General features: G+C 52.3%; 1 protein-coding gene across 6 annotated transcripts in view; it reads left to right on the top strand.

Moving 5' to 3' along the window:
• The window catches only part of LOC120541053 (mediator of RNA polymerase II transcription subunit 13-like), a 154315-nt gene that overhangs the window by 39655 nt on the left and 95146 nt on the right, over nt 1–19514 (top strand). For all 6 annotated transcript variants that reach the window (XM_039772323.1, XM_039772320.1, XM_039772319.1 and 3 more), the window contains exon 2: nt 13004–13253. In XM_039772323.1, the coding sequence (XP_039628257.1) occupies nt 13004–13253 (250 nt within the window). The remainder of the gene's footprint in view (nt 1–13003; nt 13254–19514) is intronic.

Genomic DNA, 19514 nt, shown 5'->3' with positions numbered 1-19514 from the left:
GAGATGCTGGGTGTGACAGAACGCGTGTCTTAATGGTGACATCCTTGTGTTTGTGTTAAGAGTTGAGTCGCTGCTGGCTAAGCCCCCAACGCAACTCTGCAGTCGACGAGGTGGCTTTCAAAGTGCGTGTATTCACAGCACTAGACTTAAGAAGCCACGACACCCTAGACCCCCCGCCAAGACGAGCCGATTTCAGAATGCGCATCGACATGACAGGCACATTGTGACTCAATGGTTTATATCTGCTGACTGTTGTCACTCCTCAGGGGATCATGTGACTGACGGGGCCGGAATGTCTCGCCCTAGCTGGACTCCGTCATGGCCACTGTGCCACCGAGGCAGCTCATCCAGTTTTTGGATGGTGTGGGCCAGAGGTCACGTGAAAAGCCTGCCCTTATCTTAACGCAGTGTACCAAATACCACAAGGCCAGCCCTGCTGACCACATGGGAGCGACTGACCACAGCCGTATTGCCAGGATGAAGCTGCCTTTGTTAGCTGTAAGCAGTGATGCTCCATTAACACACAAGTCATCTGAATGAGGGCGACGAACGTCGTGACTCGGTGGCCTGGCTCGACATGTGACTCGGTGGCCTGGCTCGACATGTGACTCGGTGGCCTGGCTCGTGCCGCGACTCGGCTGAATTAAAGCAGCTTTGGGGGACGACTTTGTGATGGCGCCGTACGAGGTTGCTGGCTGAGCCCTCAGTGTTTCTCATGGTCTGCACCTTCCGTTGTGTGCTGATAGCGGCTGCCCACTCAGACCCCCAGAATGTGTGCCGGGTGCGGGGTCTCCGCATGTCAAGCTGCTTTCCCAGCCAATGAACATCGTGATTGCATATAGTTGAGGTTGATTAGCATAGTCCACTTATGGCTGTTCCAGGGGGGTGGCCGGGTGGGCTTTGAGGCGCGTTCACGTGATTTGTGAAGGTAGTCTGTGTAGAAATGTGCAATCTTGAGCTTTATAACACGGATTATTTATTTTTTATTTATTATTTATTTATTTAGTTATTTTTTTAATTTTTTTTCTTGGTGTTTGTGTATTTTCTGGTTTTCTAAATGAGACCCCCGGTCTTTATAAGTAATTTTCCCACCTTAGCACAATGGTACCAAGATGGTGTGAATGTTCTATTGCTCCGTGGTTTGGATTTTTGCCCCTACTGCCCACTCTCCCCCCCCAGGTTGGAGGGTTTGAGGTTTGATTGGTTGGTGGATTCGTAACGTAGCCGTCTGGGATGGGGGGCCTGACATCGCCAGGGAGCACCAGGGGCTTGTGGCGGCTCACACGCTGCTCCGTTCTTCTCTCTCTCGGAGCCCCGAGAAGCCGCTTGTGACTCTGGTGCGCACCGAATGTGTTTGCTTCGTGTATGCGGTGTTGTTTCAGTCCACACGGGCCACCATGTCAGTGAGTCTCCTCCTGAGCGAGCGTCCTTGAGAGTGCAACTGGCCGACTGCCTTCACGATGGCCCAGAGACCCCCGAGACCCCGGTTCAGGCCGACGTGCTGTCGTGGTTCTTAGTCTTTGGTATTTTTAGCAAGGCTGTAGTGAGGTGGAACTCTGTGAGCGCTCATGACTCTGGACCCCTTCAGCAGGGTGCCATCTCGCAGAGCAGCTTGAGCTCCGAGGCCCTCCTGATCAAGTTGAACCTCATCAGTGCCAGGAGTCGAGCGCCGCTGTGAAAGTCAAAGCTCAGCACAACGCTGCTCTCGGTTCCTGTTGACGGCCCGTGGGCGGATTTCTCAAGAAGACGCCGCGCTGCAGGGAATTCACATGGGCAGGATTCGTGGAAGGCCGCCTTTGACTGGATGCACGTGGGCCTGTGGGGAGGCGAGAGAGGGGTCTTGAATGTGAAGAGAGATGCACGTGTCCTTCGGCAATGCCCGGTGCTGCCCACTTCGTAGTGCTCTTCCTCTTTCCTGCAAACTGGTCATGTGACCATGGGGCGCTCGTCTCCTCAGAGCAACCTTTGCCTTCATGTCATCGTTTGGCACGTCCAGCCACATTCAGACCCTCCTAATGTAGTTCTAGGTCCACCTGGGTGGGATGCAAGGCACACTTGTCTTTAGACCAGTGGGACCCCCCTGGCTGCAGGTTGTATTCCCACCTGTGTGCCACTGTGACTTTTAGGTGGTCTTCACTTTCAATGTCTGCTGTGTTCCCTTAAGTAGAGTTGAGTTACACCCCTTGGTGGCACTGTGGGTGACCTCGGCCAGTGCCCTGCTTTGGCTTTGCTGTCGCCCTAGATGTGGAAATCCTCCTCGTCCTCGCATTTCAGATTGGCCGTTCACAGAAGTGTAACGAGATCAACAAAAGGAAATGTCAGATTGTGTGGCATCTTCGGCAGGAAGTCCTCTTTATCGGCTTGGCTTCCTCTTTCTGTGTCGTGGCCTTTGCCAGGAGGAGAACAACGCAGTGCACAGTTGCAGACGCGCGGAAATACAACGCAGCGCATTGCACGGCTTCTCTCCTGACCCGCATCGTTCTGTCCAGGGGCTCACTTGCCATGGGGGTGTCACATGCTCGAGAACAAGGAGGGTGGTCTTTACTGTTTATGCTGCATGGTCCTCTGTTAAAGGTCCTGCCAGTGTACGAAGTGGGGCACAGTCTGGGCCTGATCGAGTGGCACGAGTGACAGGAAATACCGTCCAGTACTTCTGATAAAATACTCGCCATTCACTACCTGAGCGCGACCGTATCATATGAGATCTCTTGGTGTCCCCGGTCTGCCAAGTAAAGCCCACCTCACTGTGGAGTGGCATTGACAGGCCCGGCCAGGACTTGCATGGGAGACCACCTAGGAAAAGCACGGGCTGCTGCTGGAAAGGGTGTTGGTGAGGCCAGCAGGGGGCGCTGACCCTGAGGGCTGTGTGTGGACCCCAGTGCCACCTGTGCAGTAAAAATGGCTCATAAACCGAGGGGTCATGGAAGATCCGTGGGCATTCGCCATCAAGAGTAGGGTGTACCCCGCTGTCCTGACCACTAGCGGCCCCCTAATCATCCCCTGTCTCTGATTGGCTAACTGATGGTCACCACTTCCCCACCTAACAGCTCATGTGTGGCGAGCGTACTGATGCAGTAATGGCTGCCGGTGGCTCCTCACTCACTATGTAAAGTGCTTTGAGTGGAGAGATGAGCGCTATAAACATGTAAAGAATTTATTATTATTATTATTATTATTATTATTATTATTATTATCATCATTGTCTGTGAGTGCTCTGGCAATGCAAAACAACAAAGGGGTGAGGCCTCCCAAATAGCCCACAAAACAAATTTCACCCCAAGGCAAGCCTGATCCAGGAAAATGGGAGGCCTTAGACCTGACTAGGCCCCAGAAGGGAGATTGGGCTTTTAAAACTCAAGTCATATTATGGTCGGCGGCATGGCGTATACCGGCCCACCTATCTACTGTCGTAACGCTGCTGGGCTGACTGGCAGCCTGCGCGTCGCTGCTCTCTGAATCTTGCAACCCTCCTATTCCCGCTGCCCCCCTCTGTCTGCCATCCTGACTGGCTGGCCAGTGTATACAGGTGGGCCTTCGCTGTGTTAGATGACGCACGGAATATCCCACTCTCTAGTTTCTCTACGTAGGTAAGTTATGCTGCTGGTTTGTCCGGTTGTTTTTTAGCTCCTGGGGGTTCATTTTGGTGTCGAGAAGGAAATTGAAAGGATTTCAGTTGCACCTTAAGACGGGGAGTGCGTCCAAACAAATGAACAGCTGCGTCTGCGCACGGGGCAGTAGGGGCGGGCAAAGGGAGCTGCTGTCCTCCCTGAGCCCGCCTTAGGACGCCCACCCCAGTCAAACTCCCCACTAGTGTCACCTGAGGCCACAGGTGGGTCGATTGATCAGAGGACATGAAGTGCTCTCGTCGTGCGGCGCTTCTGGCACTGCAGTTGGCATGAAGTGAATCTCTCCAAGGGGCGTTGGGTCCTCACAATGCAAGTGAACGGCGCGACTGTAAGAGTTACAGCTTGTTCAGAAGTGTCAAGCTGTTATTATAACATTGAGGCTTTTCATCATATCGTCACATGTTAGTTTTATAGATCAAGAGGAGGCTGGGGAGTGCGGGGTTCAAAGGGTTACATTGTATCTCGCCTGAGACAAGTCCACAAAATAACGTTTATAAAAGAAGAGAATTATTAATAAAAGACCAAAACAAAAACATATTAAACACACTCCAAAATATAAAGCACAAAGAGAAAAAACAAAGCTTAAAAACACCAAACTCCAGCGCACAGTCAACTAAACCGCCCTGGACTTCAACTCCCAGCAGCCTTTGTGAGAGCTGGGGGTGGGCCCTACACTGTGACGGACAGGTGAGGTGACCCTGCCTTTTGAGGATATGCCCACAAAACACAAGGAAGATAATCAAATTGTAGGATATCAAATATTAAGCAAACAGAATAAATATGACAGATAACGTCTAGCTGAACAAATAATACGTAATCAGAACCGTGTTATAACCACTGACAAAAATGTGTAGATATTTTTTTTATACTTCAGCACTTGATCTCCATTTTGAGGCCTAGCTGGGCTTTAAGCCTCCCATTTTCCTGTTTGTATTCGTTAACAGAACGGTAACATTTCCTTATTTGGCCGACTCCTTTATCCAAGGCGACTTTGTTCCAGTAGGAGCCCAGGCAGGTGAGGTGGCTCTCTGAGGGTCACACGGTGGTGTCAGTAGTGGGATTTGAAAAGAGGACGTCAGGGTTTGAAGTCCCAAGCCATAACCACCTGGCCACGCTGCCTCTGTCAACCCTTTGAGCTTGAGCTGTATCGTCATGTGTGTGGTGATGCTCTGAGCCCAGAAATGGGGTCACACACACACCGTCTTCAGTCGAACCGAGGGTCCGAAGCCAGGACGTCATAGTAACCAAACACAATCACAAATCCAGAAAAACACTCGGAACCCCAAAGTATTTTGGACCACGAGATTTGTTTAGATTGTCGAGAAACTTGGAGGACGAGTGCTGTGCCAAGGCTAAATGGGCACATGAACGAAACGCAGAATTTGTGGCATCCGCAATCAAAATTCACATTTGAAATTGCAGCTTGGACCCCTCAACCCCCCTCAGTTAAAGTAAATCATCTCAAATCATCAGCAAAGTGAGGAGCCAATAATACAACATGTCTGAAAAAGTCAATGCAGAGGTCATGCCCGCTGGAAATGCCACACCCTGCCATTCCAGTTGGAGAATGACTTTTCCTGTTTAAAAATCTGTCCGCAGTGAGAGGGCCCTGTGCCACCCCCCTGGCATGTGAGGGGCCCTCAAGTGTTTCCTGGCTCACCTCCACCCCTCCATTTCTCCTTGTGCCTCTCTGGTATCCCAGAAGGTGCTGGCACGCAGAGTAATTAGTGACTCATGTTGTGCTCCCACGCTGCACTGCTGCAGCAGGCTTGTGTCTGAGGGGTGCCGTGTTGTCTCGTCTCCCACCCGCCCAGTCTTGTCAAGTTGGGTTTGCAGGCACCCATCTTGCACACCAACCAGGGGAATCTCTGGCTCCAAGGCTTTGTGTGTGATAGTGCCTCATCATCATCTTCATCATCTGCTCAAACAAGCTCCATCCTTCTCCTTCAGTACCTTTGGTTTTATGGAGGCCTCGTTCTTCTAGGTGACTTCACGTTAAATAAATGAGAACACTGGCCATTGAATGAACCCACCTGGCTTGGGACCCGAGTGCAGCGGGTGACACCTCCGCACCAAACTGAACAGTGGGGGGCATTTACGGTGGCTGGAGTTCCCCGGGTTTTCCTTGTAGTTGGAGGACCCGATGCAGAGGAAGTCACCCCCGGGACAGAGCAGTGGCAGGATGAGGGTCTTTCTTGCTCAAGGGCCCAGTGGAGTAGAGTCACATCTGCTGTTTATGGGATTCGAACTGGCAACCTTCTGATTGCTGGCGCAGATACCAATCTTCAGGGGCAGTTTAATGGTAGGGACGTCTTTTTGGTTGTTGTTGCTGATTGTGTTTTAGCAGAAACCCCCCCGGGGACCTTAGGAATCTCATTGCATGGCCAGGAGTCCTGCTTAGGACTTTATGGAGTATGTAGGCAGTTCCGAGGAGGGTGATCTTCTGCCCCTTGTGTTACCTGGCACTTCATTGAGCAGTCCCAAGGGTACAGACTGCGACCAGAACGTCACATGTGAAATCTCCAGCTCTGTGACTGAGACGTTCGCGTCATGGTGGCATCGATGGGTGGACATGACCTCTTGCTTCTCGATGTCCAGTTGGCTGCTCTTTTGGTGTAACCATACACGGCGGTGGTGAGATTTTTGGGCTTAGTGGTCTTCTGATGCACTGACCCGTGCAGGTAGCTTGCTCTTCAGTTGTGCTGGTGGGTTTGTTGACCACCCAGCAGCAGTAGGACTGATGTGCTCCCCTCAGGGCTGCCATGTCCTGCACTTGCTTATCAGCAGACATCTTGGATGTTCTTGAGCGTGTTCAGGGCCTGATCTCGGCTGCCATGAGGAGACCCTCAGGAGCCCCACAAACCTCCAAAGGTCACTTCCTTCTCGACGTAACTGTGAGTGAAGTTCTCCGGTGCGCTGAGGAAGTACAGAAACCCCTCTGAATTTGAAAAGGTCCAACAGCAGCATTTTGGGTGTTTGTGCAGCTCGTTTATTTTATACGTTTGAAATGTTTGCCTTGATTCAAGCTGGAGTCACCATATAGACTCCAGGGGGGTTTGGGCACCAGTGTAGGGCGCACCCCGGAGGCTGCTGGGAGACGGCCTGAGGAGCTTTGCTACTGTTGAAGTCCCAGTACTGAGCTCTGAAAACGCTCCCCTCGTAACTGACCACGATGTGCTGTCGACGAGACGTCGGTCGTTTTGTGTTTTTTAAATTCGTCGACTAGTGACGGCGTCATCCTGCCCATGATGGCCTTGCGACTGGATGCTGTTGCCTGGGGACAAGTGTCGGGACTGAAGTCTTTGCTGATTTTGATGAGAGCGCACTTCTTGTTCTGTGCCACCGTGCCATTGTGGTGTGTTTGTCTGAGCTTCTCTGAGGCTGACAGTCTGGCCCATGTATGCCAGTCCATGGCCACCCCTTTGTCTGGTGATATACTTTACTTTTTATTGTTATTGTCGTGCTTTATTGTTTCCCTAGAAATGCCCCCCGATTCATCCTTAGGGACGTTTTATTTCATGCCGTCGCAGCGTCCATCTTGTTTTAACTAACTGAGGTGGCAAGCCACACCTCACCCACTACCTGCACGTTCACCTTAGCTTTTTCAGCTGAGCGCAGGTTCAGGCAGTCGAATGGGTGCCAAGCTGGCGCCGTGCGCTCGCTGCGGTGATGCCCCTCCTCCTACTCTGCTGTCTTGTGTGCTTCCCTCGGTTCGTTCTGAGCCGTAAGGTTGTGGGGCGTGTAATTAAGATTGGGCACTGGTCCAGCGGGCAGGAGGGACGCCACCCTCGAGGACTTCCAGCCTACACATCCTGAGCCCAGACTGTCATGTGTGCTCTGCAGTGAAGAGGAGAGTCCGCTCTCCTCCTGCAGGCCTCGTCTGTCCTCTTTCTTTCTTTCTTTCTTTCTTTCTTTTTCTTTTGCCAGCTCTTTAAAAGCACATCTCCACTCACGACCTATTTTTAGGGCAGATTATCGATGCGCCAATGTTTCTATCTCAGATTACGCTCGCTGTGTGATTAGAGAGTAAGAGCAGGCTGTAATTACCAGCTAGGTTTCGTTTAACCCTTCACGGTGCCTTTGTCACAGGAAAGCCCCAGGAGCCGAGCCCCGCCCCCCTCGGCAGCCGCGGCTGAGAACACTTACCGGTAATTGCCGGAGCCATATGTCGGCTGGGCCTCCACGAAACGCACACGGAGCGCCAAGCGTAGAAAGCGGCAATTGACGCTCGCGGTTTCAAGTTCAGGTTTAAGCTGAAATTCTTTGTCATGTTTGGTGTCACATAAAAGTGGCAATAAATGAAAGAGTAAATGCCAGATATGTCAAATCACACAGCCGATTGGGTGGGGGGTGGGGGTGGTGGGGGAGTGCCAGGCGGGCACTTCAGGATTGAAGTGGAGCGATGAGATGAGGGCAATAAATGAATAATGGAACTCACCTGATGAGCGAATGAGTGACCTGAGCCCACCAGTCAACCACTTGGTTGTCATTCCTGAGCCCGGATGGCCTCTCGTGTGCCACTTTATTCTTAAACCGACGATTTGTGCTCACCGTCCATTTTCTGTGCCAACCTTTGTCTCTTTTATTATGTGGGGCTGCCAGGTGGAGGAGCGGAGGTGTTTTGTGTTGTGGTCACCTGGCGGCCGTCGAGTTTAAGAAGGAGGTGAAGTCCAAATCAATGCCCAAGTCCAGCCTGCTCCTCTTTACCGGGCATCGGACGTCTGTACGGAGTTCAGGTGGGCTGCCGGTCTGTAAGCCAGAAATGTCTGAGAATGGCAAACAAAGGCCAGCAAAGTGTCACTGCCGCCTGCAGTACCCAGGGGGTCGGTGACGAGGCGGCCATTGAGTGTCTGGTTGCACTATGAGTTGTGTTTGCGTTTTGTGAGTGACGTTGTGGGCACTATGTGACCAACGTGGTGTCTATCGCCAGCTGCAGTTCGACTCCCCTTGAGAAACTGGCATAAGTGCCCAGTGCTTTGCTGGTTATTTTAAGTTTAGAATTGAAATTACGCTGACGTGAGATCAGAAAGCACATTCAAGCACAAGTGAGTTGACCTCCATGATGCCACACCGATCTTGCAGGGCTCACGAGAGTCCACGACCGTGTTAAACGGCCCACGATGCCCGTCAGTTGAAAGTCAGGGTGACGTCGATTTTACGGGCGGACTTTGACCTGCCAGCGTTCATTTTGTATTCTTCTTAGTTTGATCTCGACTTGAAATCACAGTACGCGGCTTCTCTGTGAACATTGTGCTGCTTTTCACGGTGACACGGGAGTCCTGGCGCTGGCGTGGAAGGTGTTGGGTATGAGCGAAATCACTGAACACGTCACATTGCGTCACTGCACTGTCCTGCTTGTCACAGTAGCGTGGTGCCTGACGGAGCCAGTGCTGTATGAAGGGTTGGCTGCCGTCTCTACCCTTTTTATTTTCCTCCATTCTGCTTGTGAAGGCCACAGCCCCCCGCCTCCAGTACTGCTCACTAAAGACAAAGTCGGACCTACTTGGCGTTGACGAGTGTCAGGGACTTCATGGGAGCTTCGCTAAGATTACGTCATGGCAGCCTGGAAGAGTTGGCCTCCTTTCACAAGGACCCTTAGGGAAAACAAGACAAAAATGGGGAATTTGTCTCAACATGACGCATAAATACTAAAACGTCAACACTAATCCAGTAGGTGGGGTCTGTTTACTATTGGAGGCTCCGCCCCTCATGAATATTGATGAGTTACCGTAAAGACCTCGTTGTGATTTTTTTCCAGCATGTTGTTACTTCATGCAGCAGATGGCAGCAGAGGGCCGTCCCGAGTGTTAATCTGGCGGACCCCTTTATCGTATCGTCACACGTCGCTGCGAGCCTGACTCGGGTTTAACTGGAGTTACATTGAATTCTGCGTCCGAGTTACGCTCAGGGTTAACGCCAAGGAGGGTCACTTACAGCTGATTCAACAAAATGTTCTTTTGGGGGCTTTGCAACCTGCACAACCTCGTTTCTTTTGATTTCATGTTTTCATTTTCATATGAAATTTGTTATTTTGTATTTATTGGGGTGCCATGGTTCTCTTTTAAGGGCCCTGCCCTTTTGTGGTATTTTTGTTAGCCACTGCTGACTGTGTGGGGGTATCTGGGAGTGCTCAGCGCACAGCATCACAAACACTGTGGCCTGAATATCGGCCCTTCCTAGTCCCAACGGCAGTCAGTGGCAGTTCCAGTGGTAGTCACCATCCCAGTCCCAGTGGCAGTCCCAGGGAGGCACTATAAAGGAGTCCCAGTGGCTGTTCCAGTCCCAGTCACCATCCCAGTGGCAGTCAATGCCCCAGTCCCAGTGGCTGTTCCAGTCCCGGTGGTACGTGCCATCCCAGTGCCAGTCCCAGTCCCAGGGGCAGTGCCACGGAGGCATTATAAAGGAGTCCCAGTGGTGTCCCTTGGCACATGTGCTGTCATAAACAGGATCTGCCCCATTGTTGACGCCCGTTTTCTCTCCACCACCATGTCCCTTATCTGGGCCTGTTGATTGGGTGGTCCCCACTTCCTCCCTTCAAGTGATGTGACTGGCCAGCACAGATGACGTCCTTACTGAGCCCGGTGGTATTGTTTTCTCCATGCCATGCTGTGCTGTGCCATCCCCACCTACGCTGGCCTGTTAATTGTATTTACTTCCATCAACATGGGTGTAACCCCAAAGGAAATATCGAGCAACTACATCACCTGGCAGTAAATTTCAAAGTTCAGATGGTGTCATTTCAAATTAAAGCCAGGCCTCAGTGTGTCACTGGCCCGGCACCAGTGGTTGTTTACTGCAGAAGAAGGTGTCAGAATTGCGCTCCACTTTGGTGGCATCCTGGGGGTCCATGTGACCATCCACTTCCATGTTGTGTCCTGCATGTCTGGGGTGACTGGCCTGGCAGACCAAGTGTGGCTGTTCCCTGTTGTACCTCCTGGGTGGTGTTGGCTCTGGCACACGCCTACTGGCTGGTCGCGGGCACAGCTAAGTGACCATTAAGCACTGAGGAATGGCAAAGGTGGGTGGCGTCCATAAACATCTGAACCGTCGGCCTTCATGTGGCAACTGCCAGCATCTGTCGATGGCGTCATTACAGCAGGCAGAGCTGGGAAGTGAATCAGTCCCCTGGTGAGAGCCGGTGCCACCTGGCAAGGCCAGTCACCAAAACACAGGGTTCAGGAGGTGAGGTCACAGAGAGAGGCTGGAGCAGTGGGGGGTCCGGATTGTGACTGAGCCATCGTGTTGTCACCCATCTGGGCCTCATTGGGCACCGACTGTGGGCTTTTTAGAGAATTTGTTACTCTGAGCTCACCATTCTTCGTGGTGTCGGCTGGTGCCCCCTGTGCACCGACTTCTGAGATGTGCCCGTCAGACGTTCAAGGAACAAGATGGCTGCCACTTCAGTTCTCCCCAGTCCTCTAAGACTGGTCGTCATTTGGAGCAGCGCTGGTCTGTTTGTCCCTAAAAGGTTTACTTGACAAACTGGGAAGATGGCAGTTTGAGGGGTTCTCTGTCGCCTGCTTTGGTGATTTGCAGCGTTGCCCTCCGACGCGTAGGCTCGCCAACCCTGTGCCAGTCAGTGGGGCGGCCTGTGCCACAAGGCCATCGTTCCTAAATTCAGTACATCCGCTCTCAGAGTGACAAAATACCGAGTAAGCGCAGAATGGGAAGAACGGCTGAGGTGCCGCCGGACCTGCCGTGATGGGACATTGTGAAGCCCACTTTCTCTGGTTTTGGGCCCCGTTGCACCCTTGAATTTTCATCAACGACTTGCAGCCTGCAACTGAAGATGTGTGTCACGGTCCTCCATTGGTGAAATTATGCGATGTGTTAGTGGCACGTGGGGGTCCCACCGACGGCAGTTTTCTATGGTCAGCCCTGTGAGTGGCCGCGTCTTCTCAGTTGGTCCTGCGTGTCTTTAAAGTTCCATGTGCTGCTGTTGCCCTTTTCACCCGGGCGGCCATTTTAATGGAGGAGCACCCTGAGCAGGATGGCTACATGGTCCCTGCCTCCATTTGGACCCCCGAGCGCCTCAGTGGGGTTACGGAGCGCAGTGCCGGCTCTGTGGCTGAGGGTCTGCTCTGCTGTGTGGACGGCTGCTGTTTCAAACTACTTTCAAATTACTGCCAGAGGGGGGTGACCCTCCTCCACTGGGCCTGTAACCTGAAAACTGAGCGGTGCCATGGCTGACCATGTGCTCGGACCACCAAAGGTCACCTGAAAAGACCTCGGGGATTAGCACAGTCTATCAAAAAAGGGGTTTGAAAAGTCGTGTTCAGTGAATTCCGGTGTTAGTTATCTAGGAATTGTCACCGGTCACCTTGTCCGGACACACTTGTTCCCAAACTAAACTCCTGTTTTCTTAATTGTGATGACCTCTTTTGTAAGTCGCTATACCCAAGTGTCAGTGAGAGCAGGTGTTCCTCCAGTGCACTAGGTGGCAGCGTCCGTCACGTTTGGACCCCTGCAGGACTGCATGGAAGTCGTAGTTTTGGAGGGCAGCCCTGTTTGGGGGTCCCTGGCTACTTTTGTGGCGGTTTGGCCAGGCCTAGAACTCCTTGTTGGGTGCAGTGCTGTGGTCATTGGAGTTTTGTTCTGCCAGGGTCTGCCTCATCAGTCGGGACAGGAGGATGAGGAGGAGGACAACAGCTGCCTAGAAAACAAAAGTTAGTGTGGTGCCACTTAAAACGCCAGGACTTGTGTGACGTGCCGGGGGTCTGGGGTGCCCCACATCACCTTAAATTAAGAACGAGGAGGCCCGAGGACAGGCGGGCGGGCAGACGTCGAGTTCCGTTTGAAAGCCCCAATTCGTCGGGCACAGGCGTGCAGTTTTCATTTGGCGTTCTTTTGTGTTCTCTTAGTGACTGGCGTTGTTGTAAACATTGGCGTTTATTTTGATCTCACTTTACAGTTACTGCTGGAATTTCTGACATATTGTGTAATCGGCAGTAGAAATGCCAAGTGCAGGAAAGAATGAAAGTAATTCAAGAAAATGTCGGGAGGCTCTGCAGAGCATAGCATTAGGGAATGGGGGGCCGTAGTCCACCCTAGCACTGGTGGGCAGTTTAAGATGCAGCATGGAGTGGCAGTGGCAGTTTTGACCACTTCTCAGCCCCCCCTCACATGTCTGCCATTGGCGCCGTCACCTTGTACGTCCTGGCTGCTCAGCACCCTCCATGGTGGGCTTGCCCCCCTCTTGTTTAGTGCCGTAGGGTGACTTTTTTTTTTTTTGAACCTGAGATTTTGCTCTGTTTTACTGTTGAAGCCGTGATGCCCAATGCTGTTGAGATGGCACCTTCTGTCTTTAGGTCTGTGTCCCCCTTGAGCTTTGACTAACCTCTCTCTCTTTATTTTTTTTTTTGTTCCCTCTCTTTCAGGCGGAGCTGACTGGCATAAAGTGGAGGCGGTACAGATTCCGAGGAAACGGCGAGTGTGGTCCGGTGATCTCTGCTCCCGCTCACGATGACCCCGTCCTCCGCAGCTTCACTCGCTGCGTGCATGCCAACCTGCTCTGTGTCTGGCGCCGCTACGTCAAGCCCGATGCCAAGCCTGATGCCAAGGAGCTGTGGATTTTCTGGTGGGGCGAGGAGCCAAACCTCGTCGACATCATTCATCACGAGCTGGAGGGTGAGTGTGTGACGCCGCTCGTTGGGGCCGACCCGCCGTGCCTGTGTGACGATGCCACCAAACGAGTCAAAACAAGCTGCTTAAAGGGAGACGATACGCTCGGGCGCAGCGCGTCGAGACGGGTAATTGGACTGGAGAGCACGATGGCTGTCAGCCGAGACTGCGATGCTGGGCTTTGTCACTGAGCGTCTTGCTTTGCCTTTTACCCGCCCGTCTGCGCAATGAGATTCATCGCCGTCGAATGCCGCGCGTCTTCCTTCGCTTCCGTCCAGCTGTCGGGTGACGTACTGCCTCTTACTGAGCAGTGACTTTGGAAATGCCAGCACCAGATTTCTCAGAAATGTGCCAAACGCTGTTGCTAGGGGAGAGCGAGAGAAGCGGATTCTAATCTGATTTCCTTAATAAGGTAGTTGAGTGCCCTCCATAGGCTGTGCTCTGGATTAGTGCTGCGGGGGGCCGCCGCTCTCCAAACTGAATGCGTTTTTATTTTTCATGCCGCTGGATTGCGCTCAGTGGGTACGGGGGCTGCACGAGCCCACCACACATCACGCTATATGGTGCTGGGCCCTCTGGTTCAAGTCACTTCACAGGCCGGGCCTTGTGCTGTGGAAATATGCCAGTGGGCACCGCGGGCACCATCCATAACGGCCTCCGAAGATGACATCCGTTTCTTAAGTTGTTGTTTGTATTTGAGCGCAGTGACCCACGGCGATACAGTAAGTCCTCACCGTCCATGGATTTGTGTTTCCACCAGTATGAGCGTGTAACCTGTTTGGTGGCACCTGCAGTCCAGTTTGTGTCAGGCGGGGTGGGGACAGACAGCAGCGGGAAAAGCAAACTCTGCGAGGAGGTCTGTGGTGCCCAGGGCCATCTGAATAAGTCAAAGTGCGTCTCCCCGATGGCTGAGCCATTTGGGGGGCTTGTAACTGTAACCCACAAAATGGGGTCCACCCACGGTGGGAAGCTCTCACTGCTTAGGGCCGCTGGCCACCTCCACCAGTTGGATGGCAGATCTGCCCTGCTGTACCTACTCGTGGCTTCAGTGTCCTCGGTGAGCTTATTCACAGGGTCAACGGTATATAGAAGTGAACAAGTGAATCGACGGGGAGCGGGGCCTGTGTTACGTCTACCGTGGGGGGCACTCGACGCCAGCTACCCCAGGCGTCATATGAACGCGTCACACCTCACTGTACGGCTGCTTCACTTTGTCGTATCCGAAGAGTAGGGAGTCGTCCAAAGATTCAATGTCGAGATTTTGATGAATCTCGATGTTTTACACCGAATATACCAGTTTTGGAATTATGTCAGTGTGTCTATCTGTCTGTGTCTGTGTGTGTAACACGATAACCTGAGGACGCTTTCACTACGGTCAACCTAATTTTGCATTACAAGTATTACGTACAAAATGGCGATTTGGCTATTTCCGCTAACTGGAAGTGGTGCTGCGCCTGGGTCATTCCCCAGAAATAGGCCTCACCCCAGGCAGCCTCTACTAGGCTTTGGCCTACACAGGAAGTTTGTCTTCAAAAGTTCAAAAAGAGCTTAAATGTCTGAAAATGAATCAAAAAATACCTCTGGCTAGAGAGACAAGTCCAGCAAAGAAAAATGACTTCAACGAAAAGGAACAAGTCCAAGTGCACACAGTCCAAAAATGAGAAACGCTCAGAGCGAAGATGAGCTGTGAAGGGTCACGACATGTGGGCAGTCTTTCAGGTGGGGCATTGGGGGTGGCCCCGCCCATATGACACGTGTCGCACCCCCGGTAATAAGTGATAAACAGGACACAAATACGGAAAACCCTGAAAAGCTATGACCGTACAAGAAACACAAAAGGAAATAACCCTCAGCCAGGGAAGAGAGGCAGCTGAGAGTCCTTTGTTTCTGTGTGCGCAGTGGTCACTCGGGTGACGTCACTGAGGTGGCCATACGTATGTCGACGCCTCCATCGCTCTGTGGCTAAGGTTCCTGTCGGAGCTCATAATTCAGTATGCCGTTGTGCCAGGCTGTTGTTCTCAGATTCCCGCTCTCCTTTATCCTGTCCATCTTGTCCCTTTTGTTTTGGTTCCTTCCTTTTTCGGATCTCCTGGTTTTGCCCAACTGTATTTCATATCTGGCTAACCTGCCCTGACCTTTGGCGGCTCTTCACTTGTATTCAACGCCTAGTGGGCACAGACACTCAACACCAAGGAAGAGCCCAGCAGTTGATGTGGGCATCCTGACCCAGAAAAAACCAACTGGCAGCATGCAACAGCCAAAAAGTACCAACTGGACGTATAAGGTTTGCCTCAGACAGAATACCACTAGGAAACAAAAGTGGCGCTACGTTTAGAAAGATGATGTGCCCATCTGAGAGAAATAGATAAAAGTCACTCAAGTGTCACAAGCGCGGCGGCCGTGCCGCGTGGTGTGCTGCCAATTACCTGGTGAATGTCGCCTGTGTAGCCTTGAAAGCTTGTGTATTGTAAATGTCCAGTTAGCCAATAAAAGGGGGTCACGTTGCTTGACTTGTCACCACATCCATAATGGCCAACACGGTACAACACCCCACTACTACAGGCAGTCAAATTAAAAATCGTGCAGCCAGCACACGGGACTGTTGGCTCCTAAAATGGCAGCCAGGTGCCCATTTGCTGCTGGCAAGTCCAATATGGTTCCATTTTATGAAAGTGCGTAATGGAGTCCTTGGGCTCTGCACTGAGGAAGACGACGATGACAACATTACATTTGTAAAGCAAGGGGGGACCGCTTCACCCCTCCAGCGATGTGCAGCAGGCACCTTCAAGGGCAGTGTACTCACCACACAGGGGTCATTAGGTGGTGAAGGGGCGAGACAGACGGTCGGGTGGCCACCATGAGCAGAGCCCAGCAGACTGTGCGCTTGTAGCCTTCCTCCAGTTTTCTGGAATGAATCCAAATGAGGCAGACTTGGATAAGACGATGAAGAGTGAAGAATGGTGGAACTGAAACAGAGAGCAGAACATTGGCCAAAGTCCTAAACTCCGCGAGTTGGCATGGCGTTTGCACGTTTTCCTTGTGCTGTGGCGTGAGTAGAACTTGATGGGCCCTGGCGCACACAAAGAGATGTGGAGAGGGTCAAATGCGCAGTCTGTACCTGTGATTTACCTGAGAGTTTGTCACAGTGGTCCGCGCCTGCCCTCGGTGACGGCCACTGGGATTGGCTCCAGCTGCCTGGGATATCTGCTGTGGAGGCGCAGGTGAGGAAGAGAGACGGATGGACTGAAGGATGTGAAGTACTGCTGTGTGTGGCCCACTGGAGACCCCCTGCATTCGCCAACATCGTTGTTTTGTGCGGCACGCTGAGTAAAAGCAGGACCTGGATGGTTGAAGCCGCTGACTGTCCCCTTTCTCCTTCTTCATAACTTCGCATTACCCAGAGTGCAACTGGAGCTCTCAAAATGGCCTCCGCTCTTCATGGTGTGGATTACACGAGATGGCGGGAACACTTCGGTGAGGTTCTGGCCCAAGTTGACACGACTGCATAGCCACGTTGGTTTTTTGCAGATTTCTGTGTGTTGCCCACCCATCAACATCCCAGAAGCGCCGTGTTGGGTTTAGGGTCCGGTGACGGGGACGGCCACTCAAGAGCTCTGAACATGTGACATCTTATGTCTCGTCAGCACAGGCCCGGGTGGGCTGCCTTAACTGAGGTGGTCGGTCGCCAGTCCGCGGTGGTGGTTTTGTTATCAGTGAGGGGGGCTCGGGGGTTGCAGGTGGAACTTCTCCTGGTGCCATGGTAGGGCTCTCTTCTCTAGGTGCCCACCCACCTCAGGCTGTCCCTCCACTGGCTTGTGGTCATGTGATCTCTGTGTCCTCTCTTCTTCTGTGTCCCCCTCCGAGAGGCTGTTAGGAGTGATGAAAAGTGTTTGGATGAAAGTCAGCGGCCCCCTGTGGTCGAGGATCTCGCTCAGTGAGAGGTTCTAGTTGCCCCTCGGGGAAATCAAGCTGAGGAGCTCTTGTTGTGTCTTAAATGAGCCGCATGGCTCCCCCAGCCCCCCATCCATCCATCCATCCATCCACACACACGTAGCCCACTCATGTCCCGATGAACATTTCCATATGAATGCGGGTGGACAGTGAGGGCTTTCTCCACGGTGGGCTCCGTTAAGCTCTGTACGTGGGTAGTGACGTGGAGGCGAGGGGCCGCCCTGACTTTGTACAAGAGAAACACCTGTGAGACGTGAAAGGGTGGCTCAGGCATGTGGATGTGCGCCGGCATGTCTCAACGCAGACACTTCACCGCAGGGCATTGTGGAGGAGCGCGCCCAGTGAGGCTGGCTGGCACGGTGCACTGTCAGCGTTAACTGCCGCCTTGTTCCTCACTCGACTCCTGTGCTGGCGCATTACCCCCGTGTTACCCGGTCCATTGAAGTCGAGTGCCGATGGCCGGACGGAGCCGTTTTGGGAGCCTGCAGCATTCCATTATGGAGTGTGACTCAGTGTTTACTCTTCAAAGGAAAATCGCTGTGCTGGCAGCAGGATCACGGTGGGAGCGGAGTGGCGCTGTTGTGACTAACGTGTGTGTGGGAACTGGCAGGCGGGCATCGATCTTGGGACAGGACTGGTGACGACTCTGTGACATCAAAGCTCTCTTTGCCTGCCTTGGGATTGAAATGGAAAGCAGTAATTAGGCTTGTGTACGGTGACTCAGTTTGGGGGGGGGCAGCGCCATTGCGATTTGTTAAACGCCATCTGGGCACAGGAGGGTGAGGTATGGGCCAGCACTGGGGCCTCACATTAGCAAGTCGGGTCAGAATTGTCACAGTCTGGTGGGCTCTCAAACTCCCAGACTTGTGGGCCTGTACCCCCTTCTCATGTCAGTCAGGCCTGCACACAAAGCACTAACTTTTAATCCTGTTGGGCCCCCTTTGACAGGGTGATTATGGGGGTGTTTGGTGTCATTGCTGTCTCCACATTTATTTATTTATTTATTATTATTATTATCTTTAAGGGTTGTTTTTGCTTATGGGCCTCAAAATAAAAAATAATAATCATTGTCACGTCCCCCACCCAGTATTAGAGTACTTGTTAATGTGACCCTGTGAATGGACCCCCGGCCAGTGGATTACGAGACACAGATTCTAAATAGAGATTTTTGTTTCATTCTATGGATGTTTGGATGTTGTTTAGCGTTTGTCCCCACTGAAGCCCACTGTGTCAGGATCTTTGTCATCTCCATTCCCTAGAAGTGTGGGATTAACCACTTGAGCTTCTGCCTGTCACTTAAAGCAACATAAGGGTAAGTAACAGAGTTTGGGTGGAGGCCTGACCCATTGACACGTCTCCGTGCTCGTCGCTCGTTACGACTCTACCAGTGAACTCTGATGGATGTATATAGGAGGGCTGTCGGGTCAGATGGCGCTATTTGAATTTATCTTAAAAAGATCTTATCGAGCTGACGCTTGATTGGAACATCGAGTTTCTCCAGCTGCACTGGGCAGAGCTGCAGGCTTCACTTCTGCCATCGGCCTTTTCACAAGTTTGGACGGTCAGCTAATGAAATGCATGAGTAGAGCTTAACGGCTGGACCACTTCACAGCATGATGTGTGTGTGTCTGTCTGTCTGCCTGTCTGTCCCTCTGTCTGTCTGTCTGTCTGCCTGTCCGTCTGTCTCTTCATCTGCCTGTCCGTCTGTCTCTTCATCGGTCTGTCTGCCTGTCTGTCTGTCCTTCTTTTTGTCTCTCTGTCCATCTGCCTGCCTGTCTCTCTGTCTGCCTGCCTGTCTCTCCATCTGCCTTTCTGTTCATCTGTCTGTCCGTCCGTCTCTCTGCCTGTCTGCCCATCTGCCTGTCCGTCTGCCTGTCTGTCTGTCTGTCTGTCTGTCCGTCCTTCTTTTTGTCTCTCTGTCCATCTGTCTGTCTGCCTGTCTCTCCATCTGCCTGTCTGTCCCTCTGTCTGCCTGCCTGTCTCTCCATCTGCCCGTCTGTCTGTCTGTCCGTCCATCTCAGTGCACGACACTTTGATCCACAAGTGTACTCAGAGCAGCCACTTCTCCAGAGCCCTACAAGTCTGACTTCACTTCTCATTCTGTCCCATTCCCTCTTGACCCTGACATCTTCTCATCATTTCTAAACCCCCACTTTAAAGAGCTGACACACTGCGTCCCACCCTTGGTCTCCGTCTTGCGTGGCTGCCGGTTTGACTTGTGACGCCTAAAACAATTGCGGTGTAATTGAGTACATTGAGGCCACCTTAATTAAAATGCTGCCACATCTGTAAAGGAGGTGAGTGAGTTATAGGGGT

This window comes from Polypterus senegalus, chromosome 12, assembly GCF_016835505.1.
Source record: "Polypterus senegalus isolate Bchr_013 chromosome 12, ASM1683550v1, whole genome shotgun sequence".
In the NCBI taxonomy this organism is placed as follows: Eukaryota; Metazoa; Chordata; class Cladistia; order Polypteriformes; family Polypteridae; genus Polypterus; species Polypterus senegalus.
The sequence above is the reverse complement of the archived record's forward strand: the minus strand, read 5'-3'. Positions and strand labels throughout refer to the sequence as shown.